Source organism: Carassius carassius, chromosome 8, assembly GCF_963082965.1.
Source record: "Carassius carassius chromosome 8, fCarCar2.1, whole genome shotgun sequence".
Taxonomy (NCBI): Eukaryota; Metazoa; Chordata; class Actinopteri; order Cypriniformes; family Cyprinidae; genus Carassius; species Carassius carassius.
The window spans coordinates 14,610,725-14,631,888 of record NC_081762.1 but is presented as its reverse complement, the minus strand read 5'-3'; the positions used below and the strand labels follow the sequence as shown (position 1 = coordinate 14,631,888).

The 21,164-nt window shown below is 38.0% G+C and overlaps 1 protein-coding gene across 1 annotated transcript in view; it reads left to right on the top strand.

The window, feature by feature from the left end:
- The first annotated feature begins 11,086 nt into the window (after positions 1–11,086).
- LOC132145387 (potassium voltage-gated channel subfamily KQT member 4) overlaps positions 11,087–21,164 on the top strand; it is a 53,039-nt gene continuing 42,961 nt past the window's right edge. The window contains exon 1 of the mRNA XM_059556379.1: positions 11,087–11,529. Within this exon, the coding sequence (XP_059412362.1) occupies positions 11,228–11,529 (302 nt within the window). The 5' untranslated portion in view covers positions 11,087–11,227. The remainder of the gene's footprint in view (positions 11,530–21,164) is intronic.

Sequence of the window (21,164 nt, the reverse complement as noted above, 5' to 3'; positions counted from 1 at the left end):
ACATTAAGTCATATCAGATATGTATTTTGATTTAGAATTTAGACATTATAGAAAAATGCCACTCTATGCAGTGAGATATAACATATAATAAATAAAATATATAAATATATATAAGTTAAACATTACCTTGTCATAGTGTTTTATAATTTATACATACCTCTTAATACATAATTTACAGATAACTCTTATATATGCCAATAAAAGAAATAATCATATTAGAATAATATATTACCTTATTTATTACTTATATTAGCGCTTCCTCATTAACATATATATATATATATATATATATATATATATATATATATATATATATATATATATATATATATACATATGTTGTGCGGTATCTATCACGCCCACTGAAGGCTCGCTGAAGTGAACTAATCGTGGATCATAACCTGCTCTGGAGCAGGTTATGTTCAGAGAGTGAGTTGCTATGACAACTAACATAACCTGAAAGTTACCTCCGTTTTTGGAACCGAAAGTTGAGGTTATCCATTTACTTACTCTTAAACATACCCGGGTATGTCACATAACCTGCTTTCTGGAATACCCCCCTGGTGGTTTGAGATGAAGGTTTTAACTCATCTTATGTCATGTCCTAGTCTCATTCTACCAAATGAAGGCTATTTAGAAATGTTTTCATTAGGTTATTACCTTTGAGTACATTTATTTTTAACACTGAGTACATCAGATTTGCCTCTAGGTTTGACGTCACAGTTGAACGTTCTGTTCCTGTTCTGATGGAGAGTGGCAGTGTTTATTTTTAACACACGGTGGCGCCATTTCCAACTGACTAGTGCTCAATCACTGTAGGCACATTTGTGATTAATAGAACACCTTCATTTGTGATTAGTAGATTACCTTCTGAGGCTTTGTTCATTTGTCACGCGACAAGATATCGCTCGCTACTACGGTATGTGTCAATGGCGTGAGTGCTTGCATTTTTTAACAGCATGTCGCCAAAAAAGAAAAAATAACCTCCGTCTCGGCTTTTTACTTTTAATACCAAAAAAATGAAACGGTTGAGTCACGGGTTTGTGAATGAGAATGAGCGCAAAGCTTTGGGAGGTCAGGAGGCATTCCTTACCCGGCCTACAGCTTGAAAGGAAGGCTTGATTATAAGAGAACAGAGAAAGCAGTAGAAAGACTCAGATGTGCAGTCAGAGCAATGGCTAGAAACTCATCCTAACGTTCAGTGTTATTCTAAAATGTTTCTGAAAGCCTTTATAGAGTATAAATAAGACTACACTTCCTGTAAGTGGTGTGAGGCCATAACTTCACTTTGTAAAAATGCCTTGTCTTATGCAGTGAACAATTACTGGATTAATTAGTATGGATTGGATCTTAATATTTGAGATATGGGGCCTAGCGAATATCTGTACCTAATCCTAGCATGACTTGGATTTATTAATTCTGTTTGTCTTGGCTGCTGAGTTTCTTCATGAGAAATGAAGCGTGATGAACAAATTCAGAGTTGGAAGTTTTGAGTTGACAACCTGATAAAGCCAACCTTGTTAAGATCAAGTTGACTGGGCTCACAAACCTTCTATCCCAACTCAGAGTTTGAACCAAAGTTTTGTGATTAACTGTGGAGTGCGTACAACTGTTGGCGCAAGCTAGATTAAATTGATTATTTCATTTTAAATATGGTCCCCCCCCACAACCCCCCCCCCCCCCCCGGAGCCGTGTGACACTTTATGTTCAAGATCAAAGACAATTTTTAATAATAATAATAATAATTAATTTTTGTGTGAACTAACCCTTTAAGAGGTGTCGTTATTAAAAATGTAATACATTTAAATGCACTTACAAAGCAGGAATAAACACTTCTGCTGCAGCAAATGTTTGGCAGCAGAAAGAAAATATATGTCTATGCATTTTTTAAAGTTGGATATAGTAAAGCTTGTGTTCCCCATTATCACCTATTTAAACTGTGTTTTGACTCTCGGTCTTTGCGAAGTCTTGTTTAGTTATGTCTGGCATTTCTGAGTGTTTTCTTGTGTTTGTTTCCTGTCGTGTTTTGATCTTGATCTTCTGTTACTGATTCTGGATATCTATGACATACCTGACACTGCTATCTGATTCCTGCCTGTTTGACCATTCTCTTATTAAACATACTGCAACTGGATCCGAACATCTCTGACTCCACATTACAGAACACTTCGCCAAACCAGGATCCAGCAGCCTTAAGGAGTACATCCAGGTCAGTCATGAATCCAGTAGCCCAACTTATGTGTCTACGTCAAGGAGTTTGGCCCATCGAGGACTATGTGATGGACTTTGTTGAGTTGGCCCATTTGTCTAACATGGACAAGGTATGCCTGATGATATTTTTGATACAAGATGGATGCCAGCCCAGCGCTTCTGCACAAGATGGCCGCCAATCCAGCGCCCCAGCATGAAATGGCAGCCACAGTTGATCTTCCAGAATCAGTTCGCCACTGATCTGCCAGAGTCAAGTCAAGTCGCCGCTGATCTTCCAGAGTCTCATCACGCCTCAGCTGATCTGCCAGAGTCTCGTCACGTCTCAGCTAAACTTCCAGAGCCTCGTCACGTCTCAGCTAAACTTCCAGAGCCTCGTCACGTCTCAGCTGAACTTCCAGAGCCTTGTCTCATCCTGTCTGTTGCACCCAGCAATGTTCTCTCAGCCTGTTGTGTTGCTGTCAAGGAGACTGTTACTGCTGTGGAACATCCAGAGGTGGCAGCAACTGCTGCAGAACCTTCGGAGGTGTCAGTAGCCTCCATCCACGAACTTACGGTCTGTCCTGTCACGGCCATGGAGACCGTCCACCAACTCACCGCCTGTCTTGTCACGGCCACGGAGGCCATCCATGAACTCACCGCCTGTCCTGTCACGGCCACAGAGGCTGTCATTAACCTGTTTATGTTCTCTGTTTCAGTCCTAACTGACCAGACTTGCTCTCCTGTGGCTGCTTCTCCAAATTGCCCACCCTCCCACCCGCTCCTGCCTCCTCCACCGCTGTCGTCTGGCAGTCCCTCTACTCGTCCTCAGCCCATCATTGCGGTGCAAACTCCACAGGACTTTCATCCTCCAGCATGGCCGGAATCTCCCTCACCTACACCTTCAGCCTCCGAGGCCTGGACACCTCAGCCCGTTGACCCGTCGACTCCACCATGGCTCCTAGCTTCCTCCTCTCAGCTGTGGCCTGGCAGTTCACAAGCTCCGCCTGGCTCCCTCGTCCCTCCGGCTCCACCTTGGTCTGGCATCATCCATCCTATGACTCAGGACTTCACTCCTCTGGCTTCACCTCGTCCCTCCGGCTCCGTCAGGCTCCTTCATCCCCTCGGCTCCACCTCAGTCCTCTGTTGCTCTGGCTCCACCACGGCCTTCCGGATCCACAACTCTGCATCAGTCGCCATAGCCATATGTTCCGCCTAGGACCTCCTGACCCTCCCCGTCACCCTGGCTCTGTGGATCTCCGTCTCCGCTTTGGGCTCCTTCTCCAACTGCTCCATCGATGTTGCTCGGCCCCCTGGAGTCGGCGGCCATTCCTCCTCCATGGCACCTCCCACCGTCAGCTCCACCTTGGGCCATTAACGCTGTGGCCTGGGTCCAGCTGGACTCCTCTTGCTCCTCCATCCCTCCCCCTGTTCCGCCTCAACACTCCACCTCCCACCTGAACTTTGAATTAATCTTAGTTAGGGGCGTCTGGAAGCCACTCCTTTGGGGGGGGGGGGCAGTAGATCACTGACAAGCTACGCAATATCGCGTTCATTATTGCAGATGAATCGCCTTCGATAATGAACACGATATTGTGTAGCTTGTCAGTGATCTACTGCTCTGTCTATTAAGTGCCACTCCATTTGAAACCAGGTGATGGCGATTTAGCACTAATCACGGAAACAGATTTACTGACTAGATGCGCATGATCATATCGTTAGATAGATCGCCCAGCTCTATCTCTTATTAAACATACTGCAGTTGGATCCGAACGTCTCTGACTCCACATTACAATATGTGTAACAAAATGTTATGGAATTTTTGTCGATACACGAAGCCGTTTTCGCATACCACCGCGTCAAATTTTAGGCATCATGCCAAAATGACACTTCACCATGTGTCTCTGCTATGCTTTGGCATATTGACACCAAACTTTGTGTGTGACATTGTCATCTCTCACAGAACACGCCAAAATGGTTTGATTACAGCGCCACCTGTTGGTCAAAAGTGATAAACCATTTAATCTTACTACTAGTGGTTGTATTTATGATTTTTCAACCATTTCAAATACAATCATCCTGAAATTGCTTTAATTGCTCATTGTTGCACTTCGTGTGATGCTCCATGCCATGCTTAGCTACTCAAATTTCCGCTGGAGTGCTTGGCCCCGTAATTGCTGCTTGCAGCTATATTTATTATTGTAGGCAGTCACCTTGTGCCAGCCTATTGTTGTCATTGAGAAAGCACTTCTAGCTGTTTGCTTGGCACAGCCGTTGTGTTGATAGTTTAGACACCTCATCATATCAAAGGGGAAACCCACCGGATCAGGATTCAACTTTGGACGTGGTTCTAAATTCCATTACGTGACCCTCAGTTACTGAGCTCTCATACTGATTTAGTACTGCTTGGTCTACCTTGAAAGGTATAAAACAGTCTTTATTCAATTAATTTGAATAACCCTAACCCTAACTTTATTTGTATAACAGCTTTACAGAAAAAAATAATAATAATAAATAAATAAATAATAATAAAACCTTATTTAAATGCATACAGTACTTACGCAAACATTATTAGAGCAGATGTCACTAGAGAGACGTCAATAGTATTTAATATAACTTGGGCATTTTGTTGATTTTACAAAGTATAACCCATAAATGACTGATTCTATTACAAGTGAATTTAGGCATCAAAACATTTTCAGTAAAAAGTGGATATTCATTTTGAGATTTGCTAAACATATTTAACAATTCAATCTAAGTGAACATTTAATTATTGCAAAATAGGGTAAGCATCCATGATTAAATATCTAATAATATCAACTATATACTGATAAATAAATAAAAAAAATCTTGTATTTTAGTGGATAACCAGTATAATATTGATATATCATTTTTTCAACATGCTGGATTTTCTTACTCTGTGTATGTGCAAACCATTGTATTTTATAGGGAGAGGTATTGGTCTAAGAGCTTTGTGCATTTATTTTCAGTAAACTAAAGTAAATAACTGTTGGATTAAACTGTTGGACTCTGAACTGGAATCATAGTAGTGCTGTGTTATATTGAGGATAATCCATGTTTTCCTTGTGCTCCATTCAGTTTTGGAATTTGTAAATGACTGACCCATTTATTATATTTATTATATATCAAAGCTTTATGATTTTGGCTCCTTACAATTTGCACCAATGTCTGTACCAGTAATCTCAGAGGCAGCCTGGAGCTACACAACCCTTGTCCAGACTCTTATGGACATGCTGGAGTTCTGCGCTGTTCAGGTGCCTTAATGTTTGGGGGATTGAGGTGACAAAAGTGGGCAGGAACTGGAAGGCAAACTCCTTCTACTGTGATGTTCTGTACATGCAATCGATGTTTTAAACATGAGGAGGGTGATATAAGGACATTTTAAACTTAGCTTGTGCGTCCACCAAAACATTTTAAGCCAGCTACTTTTTTGACAACGCCCAGTTGTGAGTGCTTGAGAGCTCTTATGTGTAATGAAATGTTCCTCCAAGCATTTTTCATGTTAATATTGTTGTAGTCCGTAAAAAAAAAAAATTTCCAAAAATATGCTAGCCTCAGGAAAAAAACTCTTTGGTGGACACTGCCTTACAGATGTGCTCTATGCTAGGTCAAGGAGTTTAGACACAAAAAGACCTTGTATTTGGGTGGGAGGAAGGTGTCTCTGCCCTCACAGGTCCTTAAAAAGGTCTCTTTCATTCAAGGTACTGGAACCACACCAGATTGTCCTGCTCAGCAGAAGATACAACCATGCTTCTGTTCCAGCCTCTGGGCTGCACATGAGTCATGACATCATTTTGGAAAAGGAAGTCATGGATCTGGAAGTTAGTTTAAAAGAGGCATGTTCTAGTCAAGCCCCAGACTTTTGTGCTTATCTGACCCAGAGTATAATTTGATGTATAAATAATTTCTGTAAAAAGTAATTGTCTAGTCACAGTCCGAATAATCTTAAATTCCACATAACTGGTTGTGCAAAGTTTTTAGGATTTTGTATCATTATGTTTCATTTCATTATTTTGTATCTTCCTTTTTCCAGTCATTAGCTGAATAAGGAATAGCATACTTTTTCTATTTCTCTTACTATTCTGAAATACGATAATATGCTATTCCGAATTCAGCCATTGTTAAAATGTCCTCTTCCTCTTCTATTGATTTATTCTTTAGTCTTGTCTTGTTATTGGTTGCTGTTCATTAGTCCTGTTTATTCTTTGTGTATGTGTCTTTTGAGCTTGTTTCCCATGTGCTTGTAAAAGTTCTCACATCTTGTCTTTGCTCTAGTATTGTTTTAAAACAGCTTGGTTTTTTTCTGAGCTGAATTTGTTTTGGGCTGTTTTTGCCTTATGCCATGTTTTTTTAATGGTTCTGAACTGTTCTTGAACTTCTTGTTATTATTTTTGGGTTCCTGTTTCATTGCAAAGCAGTTAATAAAGTGCATTGGGGTTTACTAGTGGTAGGAGGAAGGAGGCCTTTAAAGGAAAACGCCACCGTTTTTCCATATTCCACTATGTTCTTCCCTCAACTTAGACGAGTTGATACGTACCTCTCCCGTCTCAGTGTGTGCACTTAATCGCTGTAGCGCGTGTGTAGCTTAGCAGCATTCATTTCTTAGGATCTAAACAGGGATGAATTTAGAAGCCACCAAACACTTCATGTTTTCCCTATGTAAAGACAGTTACATGAGTAGTTACACGAGTAAGTATGGTGACACAAATAAACAGTGGCGATTTTTCAGGATTGATGATATTACTGCGCTGAGGTCTAAGTGCTGCAAAGTTGTCATCTGCCATACATTATAGATATCTTTTTTTTTTATCCGCTACTGTTTATTTTGTGTCACCATACATACTTTTGTTTCACTATACATGTAACTGTCTTTAAATAGGGAAAACATGGAAGTGTTTGGTGGCTTTTAAATTCATCCCTGTTTAGATCCTAAGAAATGAATGGTGCTAAGCTAAACACTAGCATAGTGGCACCACGCGCTACAGCGATTAAGTGCACACACTGAGACGGGAGAGGTACGTATCAACTCGTCTTAGTTGAGGGAAGAACATAGTGGAATATGGAAAAATGGTGGCGTTTTCCTTTAAACAGCTTCTAATCAATATAAGCAATTGTTTTGCGAAATGATTTTGAAACTCGAAATGCCGCAAAGTGAGCACATCTGCTCGTAACAGATGCAATTGAATTGAAATTTGGAAAAACAACTATTCTACAAGGTGCATATTTTACATTAATTCTTGTGATGTAATATGTATGGGAATGGGTGATTTAAAAAAAAATAGTACTAGTAAAGCATATGAAAAGGTGTCTAAGCACCTAGCATCAGTGGGGTGTAAGCAGATCACACAAATGAAATTGTACAAACTCATATGACTGCAATTAACCTTACCTGACATCTACAAGACCAATTGTAGAACATCTGTTTTTTTTATGTTGACTGTAAAAAAGAAGGTATTGATGAAATCAATGAAGAAGAAACAATTTAATAAGCCAAACAATATTTTTGGTGTGGGAAACAATGCTGAGCACCCGTGTTCTACAGAGCACAGCGGAAGTGAGGGCCTGAGGTCTTACCAGTCCTGCTGATGTGTGTGTATTTTTAAATTCTCCTAATGTCCCTCTGTGGGCATTCAGTTTTGGATAACACAGTGCTTTCTAGGACGTGAGTGAATGTGTCCTGTGAGTGTGAGTATTTATGTGTAAAGAGCTCGTAAGTTTTCCCATATTCCCTCATCACATTTGTTGTCTATTTGCACCCATGTGCCAAAGGAAAGCGAGAAGGTGTTTATGTCTTTCAGTAGATTTGTCTCAGCAGTGACATTTGGCCCTCAAAAGAATCGTGAGAATTTCTCCTGTGTCCACTGACCTTGCCCAGCTGCCATGTGTCATCAGAATTCTGGGAGAGAGGTTTAGGACTTGTATCAGTCGGTTTTCATGTTGATTGCTGGCGTTAAGAGGGGGCTCTATTCATTTATGAGTAGGTGGACCATGATTTATTCTCTCTTGTGAAACGTTTGAAGTTAATCCTATGAGGTTGCTATGGGTCACCTACACTTGAATAAGGACTAAACAGTCTAAAATTTTAGGAAATGATATGCGATTAAGTAAAACCGAGCTCGGTCTTGTCATGCATCTTGCAGATGTCTTATGTTCAAGAGAAGTATATAGAAACTCCATGTTTAATGTTGACCGATATTACATGAAAATAATTAACCAATCATATCTGCACTGATTGATTACATTTTAATTGCTATTATTGTTTATTTACTTATTATTTAAAGTTTTAAGGATATAATTACTTTTACATTCATGCATTTGACAAATTACATTGCATTTAGGGTGTACAAGTTGTCAGTTTGATCATTCCTTTGGAATCTAACCCATGACTTTGGCATTGCTGATGCCATATTCTACTGTTAGAGCTGAAGGAATGCAAGTGTGTCCAGACTAGCTTTTCCCCTTTTGAAAATTTCACCTGAATTGGAAAGTAACCCATAACATTTTTAGAAATGTCTGATCTTTGTAAACTTTTACACTTTTAAACTTTCACACTTCTTTCCTGACTAAATGGGTGGATGCATTTAAAAGTTAAACAAATTAATAATTTCATTTATTCACCCTCGCTCATTTGCACAACACATTTAATTCCAAAGCTTTAAAAATAATTGGTAAATGAATGTGCACTGAAATGTCATTAATTTCAAAATAAAAACAAGGGGTTCACTTTAAAAGAATGTTGCAAACTTGCACAAGAGTGCATGCAGGAAATAAAGCATAAGGCTTAAGAGGCAAAAGACTAATGCATTCCACAATTGCTCTAAAGCAGCAGCAGCCGAAGCCATTAGGACGGTCTGCATAAAATTACATAAACTAAATGCAAGGTATTGATTGTTGATGTCCCTTTTCTTCGCTCCATCGTCAGCCATCAACACCCACATACCTTTGGCATTAATTCTCTAACTTTTATAACCATAGTTTACTGCAGTATAACAGAGTGATGAGAGACTATTACTATTCTTATTTTACTTTTGTCCTCATGGTTAGGTGACACATGCAAACAATATTGGCATTTACTGAAGCACATGTCCAGAGCTTAGAATACTGTACAGCACATCCCCAGCACCTGTTCCAAAGGGTTAATCTTGGCCTTGACATCAACAAGATGGCCTTTTGATTGATTCTCTCCATACGACTGAGTGCATGTTTCCACAAAAGTACATTGATCCAGCATGCACTTGTATAAATCTTTGATGTTTGCACAGTTTGTCAATTACAGTGGGGGTATATTTTTATTTCGAAATCTGTCATTTGGCGTCACAGAAAGTAAAGTAGCCTAAATAATTTGACCTTTTAAACAAAAGGTTTTAGTTTGTGTTAGGAATTCATTTCATAAATCTAAAATATCGTAGGAAAAGTACTTACCTCCTCAGCTTAACGTGCCATGACTGACTTTTTGGTACAGTAAGTCTTATTTCAAATGTTTGTTAAATTCTTTTAGAATGTTCGAGTCTTTATTAGAGGAGCCAGAGCTCCCCAAACCGCCACAATACGCACGCTGTGTAAAGCAACTCTGTTTTGACAGTTGACTCACTGAGTGAGCGTTTGCACAAGGGTCACGCGCTTTATCGTTGTTAAAGCATGTGTCTGAGCCAAACCCCGGCGTAGCATCTACATTAGTCGTGCCGAACACCTCAGTGGAAATCTCGGAAAAGATGTGACTTGGTACTGAGAGAAAACAGAAAACATAATCCGTTTATCTAAATTTGGTGGCGGTGCCAGTCATCCCTCCCTCTCCTCGCATCTATCCTGCTCTCACTTTCATCAACAGCGCGCCGCGCGCAGCACGTGCCGGTTACGCACTCTCTCCGTCTACACCGCTCTATGATATGTCACGGACTTTTGGGACAGTCTTGAAATGACCGAACTACGGGCACGACTTTGAATTCATCTCTCACGGACCGGCTCCGCTCCCCCCCAAAGAACCGGAATGAGCATCGCGCTCCGGAGATGGAAAACCGGGCATGTCGTTTACTTCTAAACATTTTTTGCTGTGTGCTTAGACAGGAAAACTTGAATTATGAGATGCTTTGGGCTTCTTTTTTTGTGCTGCTGGATGTATTCCAAAACTTTTGAGTAATTAATTCGCACGTTAGCGTCTCAACATGAAGTGCTCATTGTCCAGTTATGATTTAAGATGAAAACTGAGCTGAAATATTCATATCAATGTGGAGTCAGGGCTTTAATGAATGTGTCTTTGTTATTAGGGATAGTTACCTTAAAATAACAGTTATAACATGTAGACGCGCTCGAGGCTTTTCAACTATTTCACCTGAGTAAGCCACGTTTTGCCTATTCACTTGCGGGATGTTTTAAAGGGATTACATGTCTTTAAATTTAATTAGTAATTGACTTAAATGTCCGAATACTGTTATATTCTTCATTTTCTGATTACAACAATATTTTTTTTTGTTCGAAAGTGATTGATAGAGTGAGTTTTACTGTATATGCTATTAGAGATCTTTTTTTTGTCGGTGTAATCATATCTACTTAATCAGTTATCGGTCGTAAGGAGCCATATCGGTTGAGCCCACCGATAAATTCCAGTAGGTCTCTAAAATAGCCTTATTTTTTATGGTTATTTGCATAAATTATTCAACTTAGTATGTTACAGATATTAATTCTTAATTGAAGTGTCCATATATTTTTTTTGTCAAGATTAAGTTTGAATTTTAATTTAAATGGTGATCTTTGCAACTAAATTTAAGGAAGTCTATTATTGTTAATAATAATACAAAATCACAGTATGAATTATTATTAATTATATTATTATTAAAAAGAATGTATTTTTATTGCAGTATGATCATTATATAGCTATCATTGTGTTAAAAATTTGAAATAGAAAGAACAGTTCTGCGAATCAGCTGTAAGACACTTAAACAAATACAAATAATCATTTAAGATCAATATCGGTTAATCTCCATTGTAAATGGTGCACTAGTTTGCTTGTGTCAACACTAAAATGTTGGGTAGCCCTTCAAATAACGGAGGCATTAGGATGCTGGCCCCCCCTGCACCCAATGATGACAGGCGGGTTGAGTTTGTGGCTCTCTCAGCTGTTCACACTGAAAGAAGCGAGCCGTCGACCCCAGAGCGTGGACACCCGTCTCACCGCACCGGCTTACTGGGCACACCGCTGCCGGTGCCACCGGGCCCGAGGGCGACCCCTTCTGCCTCCAGCAAACGCTACAGGAAGTTACAGAACTACCTGTACAACGTGCTGGAGAGACCCAGAGGATGGGCGTTCATCTATCATGCCTTCATGTAAGTCACCCACAATTTTGGGTTGCACTTTTTTTGTTTCGCATTCAGTTTTTGTTTTACAAAATCTTAAGCTAAGCAAGAAGTGTTGATAAATTACCTCAGAGAAACAGTTAATGAGTGGAACGTAATTTGCCCACATAAATGGCCCACCGGCCATACACTCGTTGTGGTAGTCTCTAATTCTGAACAAGCTGAGTTGAGACATCTTCCTATTAGGTGACCCTTTCAATAGACAATATAATTTCAGCATCAGCCAAGATTGCTTTTCATCTCTCAGAATTGGATTAAATTCCCATGCTGCATTCTTTTAACAAATCAAGTTTTCTTGAATAGGAGAGCACCTGTTTGACATTTACAGATGCATTGTATATGGCTTTAACTTGGTTGAAATTATAAAATGCCTTGGGATGCTCTAATACAGCACATTATTAAATGTTTTATTCATTGTTGCTCATTGTCTTGCCCACTTAAAGGGCCGAATATTTAGTAAGAGATGTAGAGCAAGTACTCCACCATGCTAACTTCGACATTTGTTTATTCAAAGTTAGTTATTAGCCCACTTCTCTTTGGTTGAGAGTCCTGTATGGTCCCTATTCTAAAATAATCCACTATATCATTTGTATTTGACTGGTCAAAAGTTGTTCCCTGCAGGCAGGCACGTCAGAGGTCATTTATGGATGTCTATGACTATGACTGTAGTTTTAGCCCTGTGCAAAGGAGGCAGGTGTTTGATGTCTTAAAGTGTTGAACATTCCAATGTATTTATTTCTTGTAAGCTGTTTTGTGATTTTTCTTAAGAAGGCCCTTTTTGGCGGTTTTTATCCTCTGAGTTTTAAACCCATAGTGAGCCATTAAAGCAGAGATAGACATCGCTTCCATTCTCTTACAGTTTGAGAGCAGAAGGGAGCTTATCAGAGTCTGTCATACCTCCTCCTGTCATTCATCTCCCTCACTCAAAACCACAACACAGAATTAATTCACTGATTTTTCTAATGAGTGCTTTTAGTTTTAATTGCAAATTCCAAAACAACTTAAAATCACACAGCCTCAGGGTGAACAATTCAAGTTTGATTTAAAAATATGTATATTTTGATTATTTGAACAAGTATGGGTTGCAAATGACAGTATTCATCTTTTTGTACTTTAGAGTCAACGTGATTTGGTGCCAATATATATATATATATTTTTACACTTTTACTACTTTAACATGACATACTTCTAAGTGAAACAGGATATTCAATGACAAAAAATGTAGGGTAGGACTTGATTTTATCCACCGTGATTAGCACGTGGAAAGTGGGCATTGGATATCAGAGTGGAGCCAGACAGAATGTGATTTTCCTAAAACAAGACCAGGGGGTTCACAGAAAAAAAAAAAAAGTTTTATAAGATAAATCGTGAGATGTTTCTGAGAACATCTGTATTTTTTTAAATAAAATTATAGATTTGATTTCGTCTGTTTGTATTTTATACTTATGAAGTTGACTTTAATACAATAAACACAAAAATTAACACTGGTAAAAATGTACAGACATTTTAACATCTATTAACTCTTTTTTGACGGCCGTTTTTAAATGTAAAGTATGTGAAGTGTGAGTCAGAAAGTCACTAAAGTTTCAATACTAAATCTAGTCTCAGCAACTGTTTCTGTAAGTGTAAGTGTTACGTGAAGTACCTTTATTAAATGGTAAATCACTTTTGGTCAACCTGCTAAAAGAGCCTTCCTTTTGTCCATGAAGAGAAGATGTCTGGTCTGGCGTGTTTCACCCCGGTGTAATTTAAACAAGTATAGCGGTCTCTAAGCCACTGCCACTATTTGTTTACACCATCTATGTTGAGCTTTCTCTCCCTCTTCCTCCTCTCTCTCTTTCACTCTTTCCCTCTCTCACCCGCACACTCATACTTACTAAAAGCACATACACACATATATTTATAATATAAGTTCTAAATAAGTTCATGGGAAAAATAAAATCATGGGATTGATAATTATTTTATTAAACTGGGTTTATACGTCAAATAGTACTCAGTACAGTGGATATTTGCTTTCTATACCTAATGGAAAGTAAATATTTTCCAGAATTATATTTTACTCATTATTCATATTTTTCATTATATAAATGGATCTTTATACATGGATATACACACACACACACACACACACACACACATATATATATATATATATATATATATATATATATATATATATATATATATATATATATATATATATATATAAATACATTCAAAAATTACATACAAAAACATCTTACTATTGGTAGTTACTTCATTTGCATTTATGGCAGATTTAAAAGACAAATTTAAAGATTTAGGAAAATATTTTGGCACACACAGAACATCTGCATAAGAGCTCTTGAAACTGAACACTTTGGAGCAACACAGTTAAAATGTAGATGAGCATTCTTATAATAATATATAAGCTCTCTGTCCAATGAATGAAACACAGTGAAGAGTTATACCTGACGTGTCAAGGTTATTGCTCTCAAGTTTTAGACTCCCAGTGTCTAATTCTCTGTTTCTATTAACACCTGGTCATGTGGCATTTGGGTGATGTAAATTCTGTCAATGTATGGCATTGGTTTCTGAATGTGCCATCCGAGAACATCTATCATGACATGGGCATCAATGTAAGTTGATGTCTGATTAATTATTTAGTGTCTATACACTTTTATGACAAATTCCAGTTAATTGCTATAGTGTACTTCAGCCAGAGTCTCTTAAATGTCTGAATTAGCCTGCGAATATATCCCTGCGATAATGGGAACTTTTAACTGTAGATTAGAACCATACTGCATGGCTCAGGGAAATGAAGTAGCACATTGATAATTAAATTGAGACCACGATTAAACAGGGATGTAATCACTTAATTAGCTCTGCCCTGTGAGGCTGCTGGAGGCAATGTGTCTCTCATGGTATCTTGTTTTTTGCACAACTGTCGTGAAGAGCTTCTCAAACATGCTTTTCATTTTGATCTCATGCTGAACACTCTTTATCTAAAATTTTAAGCATGCCTTCAAAATTAAATAATAGGGAATGATATGACATGGTCAATATTTTGACCATGAAGTTGAAACACTGTAAAGGACAATTTGGATGGAGTTATCTTTGTAACCAACAGCTGGCTTACACTTATTAACACACACACACACACACACACACACACACACACACATATTATATATATATATATATATATATATATATTGATTTGGATGGGTAATCACAAATTACATCTGTGAAAAGCATTTTGAGCATTACATGCAAACCAAAAGGACACCTGCTGCTGATACTGGCACAAATTCCTTTGGTTATGACACGGAGTCATTGCTAGGACACGAGAGGAACCGTTGACACTGCTAGACGTTCTACACAAATGGCTGGTAGCCTGTAAAACGTTTATGCATGGGACAGTATTCTTTTTTCTATCACCCCTGCACTCACCCCAGATTAAGATGTCTTGTTGGAGGCTAAACTTACAAGCTATCAGAGTGTTGACGTGATGTTTGTAAGAGATAGGGGTCAAAGGTGAACATATGTAATGTACATGAGCGGATGCCTAGGATGCAGTAGGCCGAAGCTGACCTTTAGTTGCATTTGTTTTCCACAGCACCACATATAGAAAATTGCATGCTGTTTTTAATAGGCCCTGAGCAAACACAAGGGCTTTCAGAGCTTCACAAAGGTTCTTGGACTGTAAATGGGGGCAACGGTGCCAGGAGTTGTTAAACACTTTCAAACTGAAGAGGTGAAGAGCAGTGATTTCAGTGGAAAACATCTTCATCCCTCGAACAGCCCCCGAGTCACGCTTCAACCTCACCCTACAAATTAAGCAATAAATGAGGTCTCATTTTGTTAAATGACTTCCCTATTTATGAATTAATTTCTTTCTTTCTTTCAAATTTAATGGAAACAGCTTTGCAGCTTAATATGAATTGGTATTGGCTGCTTTAGCACAAAAGAGATGGACGTAGCGAAACGAGAAGGAAAATATGGAGGCGAGAGAACTAGAGGGAAAAGTGAACAGCCCTGCATTTTTATCTCCTTTAGGATTCAGTATGTTTTGCAGTTTTACCCATTCTTCAACTTAAAGTAGTCAGCCAGAAATAACAGCTTGTCCAGAACTGGTGCTTGGTCCCTCAAAGTGGTGTACAGTTTGAGAAAATAAATATATAATAAAAATTGCGCTCCCTCGGCACAAACATGTAGACTTGCAGGATTGAATTGCGTGTGTAAGAAATGCTTTTGTGTTCATAGTGCTGTTACGCTGTTCAATAATGCATTTTTGTGCTTTTAAAGAAATTATGCAGCGATCATAAATCCAACGGGGATAGGACCCTCTTATCCTGGTAGGTCATTGATTTTTCTTCTGTGGTGGCCATGACCTTGTCAAGTCTAGCTGCTGACCATAGGGGCCATCAAGTGTTTTAGGATATGCAGCATGAAGGATGCCAGATTTGCACAGTAGATTTGTAGCAAAAAGATTTGTAGGCCCCAGACAAACTACAGATATTTGGTTCTGTCCACATCTGGATGACAAGGCAATGATTTAATATATATGCTTTATAGTAGACACTTTTCCAGTAAGCAGTGTTGAGTGAAACCTTGAACTGTGTTTCCAGCTTTGAGTTGCCTTTTTTTAGTGTGATTTGGTTTGAAATGTTTTACATATCCTTTTATTTTGTGTTTGTTTTTATTTAATTATATATTTGTGTATTTTATTTTGTTTTTCATTTTGAATAAAATTTTAAACAAAATGTGGCTGTATATATTGTGTATTATATTTTGTAATTTTTTCTAATTTTTTTTGTTTTTTTTGTTTTGTTTAATTTTATTCTGTTTGGTTTTATTTTCATTTAGTTCTTTGTTTGTTTTGTTTTTGAAAATACTCTCTTTGTGTCTGCAGGACTTCAATATTTGAATTTTTGTGACACACTCCTTGTGAAGGGTGTCAATGATTGTCAGAGACTGTTTTGAAGGCTCAGGAAACCTTTGCAGGTGTTTTGAGTTGATTAGCTGATTGGCATGTCACCATATTCTAATTTGTTGAGATAGTGAATTGGTGGGTTTTTGTTAAATGTGAGCCAAATCATCACAATTAAAAGAACCAAAGACTGAAACAACTTCAGTCTGTGTGCATTGAATGTATTTAATACATGAGTATTACTGAAATAAATTAAATTTTCCTCGACACTCTAATTTATTGAGAAGCACCTGTATATATATATTTAAATATTTTAACACAGGTAATGCACTGGGCCGGACTCCAGACCTATACGTCATCTTACATTTCATACAGTTTATAGTTGACAAATATTATGCAGGGCAAAAAGTGAGTGACGTGACATTCAGCCAAGTATGGTGACCCATACTCAGAATTTGTGCTCTGCATTTAACCCATCCGAAGTGCACACACACAGAGCAGTGAACACACACACACACACACCCAGAGCAGTGGGCAGCCATTTATGCTGCGGCGCCCGGGGAGCAGTTGGGGGTTCGATGCCTTGCTCAAGGGCACCTAAGTCATGGTATTGAAGGTGGAGAGAGAACTGTACATGCACTCCCCCCACCCACAATTCCTGCCGGCCCGGGACTCGAACTCACAACCTTTCGATTGGGAGTCCGACTCTCTAACCATTAGGCCACGACTTCCCATGAAATGCCCCTGTATGTGTTTTTGTCTTATATTTATAACATATGATAAGCGATCACACGTGCAGTGAGAGCAATATCACAGGAGTGCTGTTTGTCCCGAATATCACAAGATTAAAAGTGATTTATACAACAGTTTAGTAAATAAGAAGTTAATATTGTGTTATATTTTAAACAGAATATTTTCTGTTTTTCCTCAGTTTTTCCAACAAAAGTATTACCTATAAAGTGACAGCAGAATTGTTGTGCATCTTCGAGCAACACAGCGGTTCCTGAACGAATAAGCCTATTGAAATGTATGAATAAATGAATGACGTTCATGTTTTCATGTTTCAACAATAAGAAAGAGACTGGGCAAAAACGGCATTCATGGGAGAGCTCCAAGGCAAAATCCACTGCTGAACAAAAATAAAATATAGGCTCGTCTCACATTTGCCCACAAATATCTTGATTATCCCCAAGACTTTTGGGCAAATATTCTGTGGACTGATGGGAAAAAAGTTGAACTTTTTGAAAGGTGTGTGTGTCTGGCATAAAACCAACACAGCATTTCATAAAAAGAACATCATACCAACAGTCAAACATTCAGGTGGTAGTGTGATGGTCTGGTCTTAAGGACCTGGATGACTTTCCGTATTTGATGGAACCATGGATTCTGCACTCGATCAAAACATCCTGAAGGAGAAGGTCCGGCCATCAGTTTGTTGTCCTCAAGCTCAAACACACTTGGGTTCTGCAGCAGGACAATGATCCCAAACACACCAGCAAGTCCATCTCTGAATGGCTCAAGAAAAACAAAACTAAGGTTTTGGAGTGGCCAAGTCAAAGTTCAGACTTAAACTCGATTGAGATGCTGTGGCATGACCTTGAACAGTCTACATGCTCAAAAACCCTCCACTGTGGCTAAATTAAAACAATTCTGAAAAAGAGGATTGAGCCAAAATTCCTCCACAGCGATGTGAGAATCATTGCCAGCTATCGCAAACGCTTGATTGCAGCTGTTGCAAAGGGTGGCACAACCAGTTATTAGATTTAGGGGGCAATTACTTTTTCACTTAGTGCCAGGTAGGTTTGGACAGCTTTTTTCGCTTAATAAATGAAATCATTATTTCAAAACAGCATTTTGTATTTGCTTAGGTTATCTTTGTGTGCAATATTAAAATTAGTTTGATCTTTTAAGTGTCACACATATGCAAAAAAAAAATGTAAAAAACAGGAAGGGATAAAAAACTTTTTCGCACCACTGTACACATATATTCCAGTGAATAAATAGCGAACATATTTAAGATTTTTACAACATGGGCTAAAACAATATGTTTCAATCCTCAATATTTATAGATTAAGGATTGAGATGGATGCAACTTTAATAGTATAGTTCCTTTAAACAAATCAGGAGATATGAAAATTTGCCCAGGACTGTTGTTTCTCAGAATGGAAGCTAGTTATGCTATTTGAATGCTTGCTTCAGGACCCGTATTTTATATTGAAAATCATGTGGTGATCCATTACTGTACCAAAATTGTTTATTAAATATAACTCTCTGCTCAACATTTTCATTTATTTTGCTAATGACTGCAGTGTTGCTTGTTTCCCATTAGCCTGTTTTTATTGGTTAGCGTCAGTGGAGTGTGTAAATTATGCCCCATTAAAACAATATTTATTTAGCTATCATTCTCCATTCCACGATATGCTTCAGCAGGGTATTATCTCTTTTTCCCACACCACCTTTAAATTCCGCTCAAGCTATGGCTCTCCCTCTCATGCCCATACTACTCCACTTCAGTGACTATCCACTCATTTGACTAGTGGTAATAAGGTGAATTAGGTGGAAGAAGAGGAAATGCCTTTTGAGCCTTTCTGCTAAGTGCTAGTTGAGGGCACATTTAGAATGGATTGTTAAGTACTTGTGAGTGGACTGTGGCCTCAGGTCTTGGCTTCACTTAAGTATCAGTATGATAGCCCTGTCCTTCCAGGATGAAACATATACAGTAGATCTTTTTTTGTTTTGAAATAAATTAGCTAGTTTTGTGTAGTTTTATACAATTAGCTTTTTCTAAGGCGATTCAAAATAACTTTTTTTGTTTGTTTGTTTTGGTAGTAATTTTGTTTATTGATTTTATTATAATTTATTTTTAGATTTTTGTTTCCATTTAATTGTTTGTTTTGTTTTATTTTATTTATTTATTTTATTTGTATTTTTTGGTACTTGTTTCATCTAGTTCTTTTATTTATGTTTGTTTGTTTTAATAAGTTGGATTTATTTTTGTCATGTTTTTTGTTTCATTTTTTTTTCTTAAGTTTGTTTTTTGTTTTGTGCTGTGTTTTTACATAACATTGAACTTCAAAATTTTCCCAAGGTGGTGCCCTTTTTTACAGTGGTGCCATTATTTTCTCAGTCAAGGACTGAAGCCTGTTGCTCAGCAGATTGAGTTAAATGAGGTGTGTGGGGGGAAAGCTCTCTTTATCTGCATTAGTTCACATTGTTTATTAAGGCTTTGAGTGACTTCATTATGTCTCATTCTCAGAGGAAATACTTACAGAGTAGGCTGAAGGTTACTGGTCCTATGAAAGATGTGCTTATTTATCTCTCCTTTTTTTCCTGGAAAAAAACAATAATTAAGCAAAAAATTTGATTAGCATCCAGCTAATTAGATTTTATTAGAATGGAGGAGGTGATTATGCTACAATCACTCTCAAAGCCTTTAAATGTTTGATTGGTGGGTCACTGTAATTCAATATACTGTACATTCAGGAAATGTGAGAGAAAGTTTGCCATTTCCAGTCAAGTCCAAACATGCATGGGGAGTGTTGTTCTCCAGCCTCATTCGATGAATGTTGCATCCCTAGATTTCACACAGTCACTCCTGTGGCAGTGCCTGCTGACACTAAACTGATGTCTCATTCAATACCCTGTCACATTCTGTACATGGCGAAGCGTCCAGCTGGCACAACCGGCTTTACTCAGGTTCCTGATAAATTTATACCAAGGAAGGTTATTCAGTGCTAATGTTAAGAGCGTGTGTGGAGAGAGAGAGGTGTTTTTTTATTTATTTGTGTATCCATGCTATGGCAGCTGCCAACATGCCATCCTTTTTTAAAGGTGATTGACAAACAGACAAAAATAAGATTTCTTTTGGCAACACTTATGGTAAGACTGTATAGTTAAATAGGTCATATAAACACAGTAGTTTACAGGAAATAATGATAAACAATTTTTATTTTTCATAATTTTGTTCAATAATTGCAATACATTTTTTTTTTAATTTATGCATACATTACTATAAAAAATTGGGTCTTTTTAAGGTTTTTAATGTTTGATTTGAAAAATGTTTAAACATAAAAAAGGGGGGATGGTTTGTTAAATAGTAGAATTTGTAAGTACATTTTAAAATGCATTTTGATCCTGTGATGCAAAGCTGAAATTCCAGCAACCATTACTCCAGTCTTCAGTGTCACATAATCTTTCAATTTTTTTTCAAACATAAGAGTTAATTCTGCTCTTGTCCACACAATCAAAGTATGGGGAAAACAAAATCTTTTAAAAACACCAAGTTTTTATTCACACTCAAATCTCATTCATCTTTATACATATCCAAATATATGACGTCATGCTGACAACCATCATTGGTTCTCATGTGCCTTGTAGCCAGAGTACACCAAATGTTAATATGTACATTTTCAAATTATGTTAAAGATGAAAATAAAGTTAAATTATTGCGGGAGCAGTTGCAGTAAAAGATAGCATGGTGTGGTGGTTCGTCCTTGTGACAGAGCGCTGGAGAAGAAGTCCTGATGCGGTGGATTCATTTCTCCTTTCGGGGCAAAAATGTTTCCCGCGGGACGACCTGTCTCTCCCAGGATGAGGCACAGTGGGTTTTAAGTTTCCAGGATAATGACGAACAGGAGCTTAGACTGTTTTCCAGCTGATAGTCTAGTGTTCGCAGTGTAATTTACAAACGCTG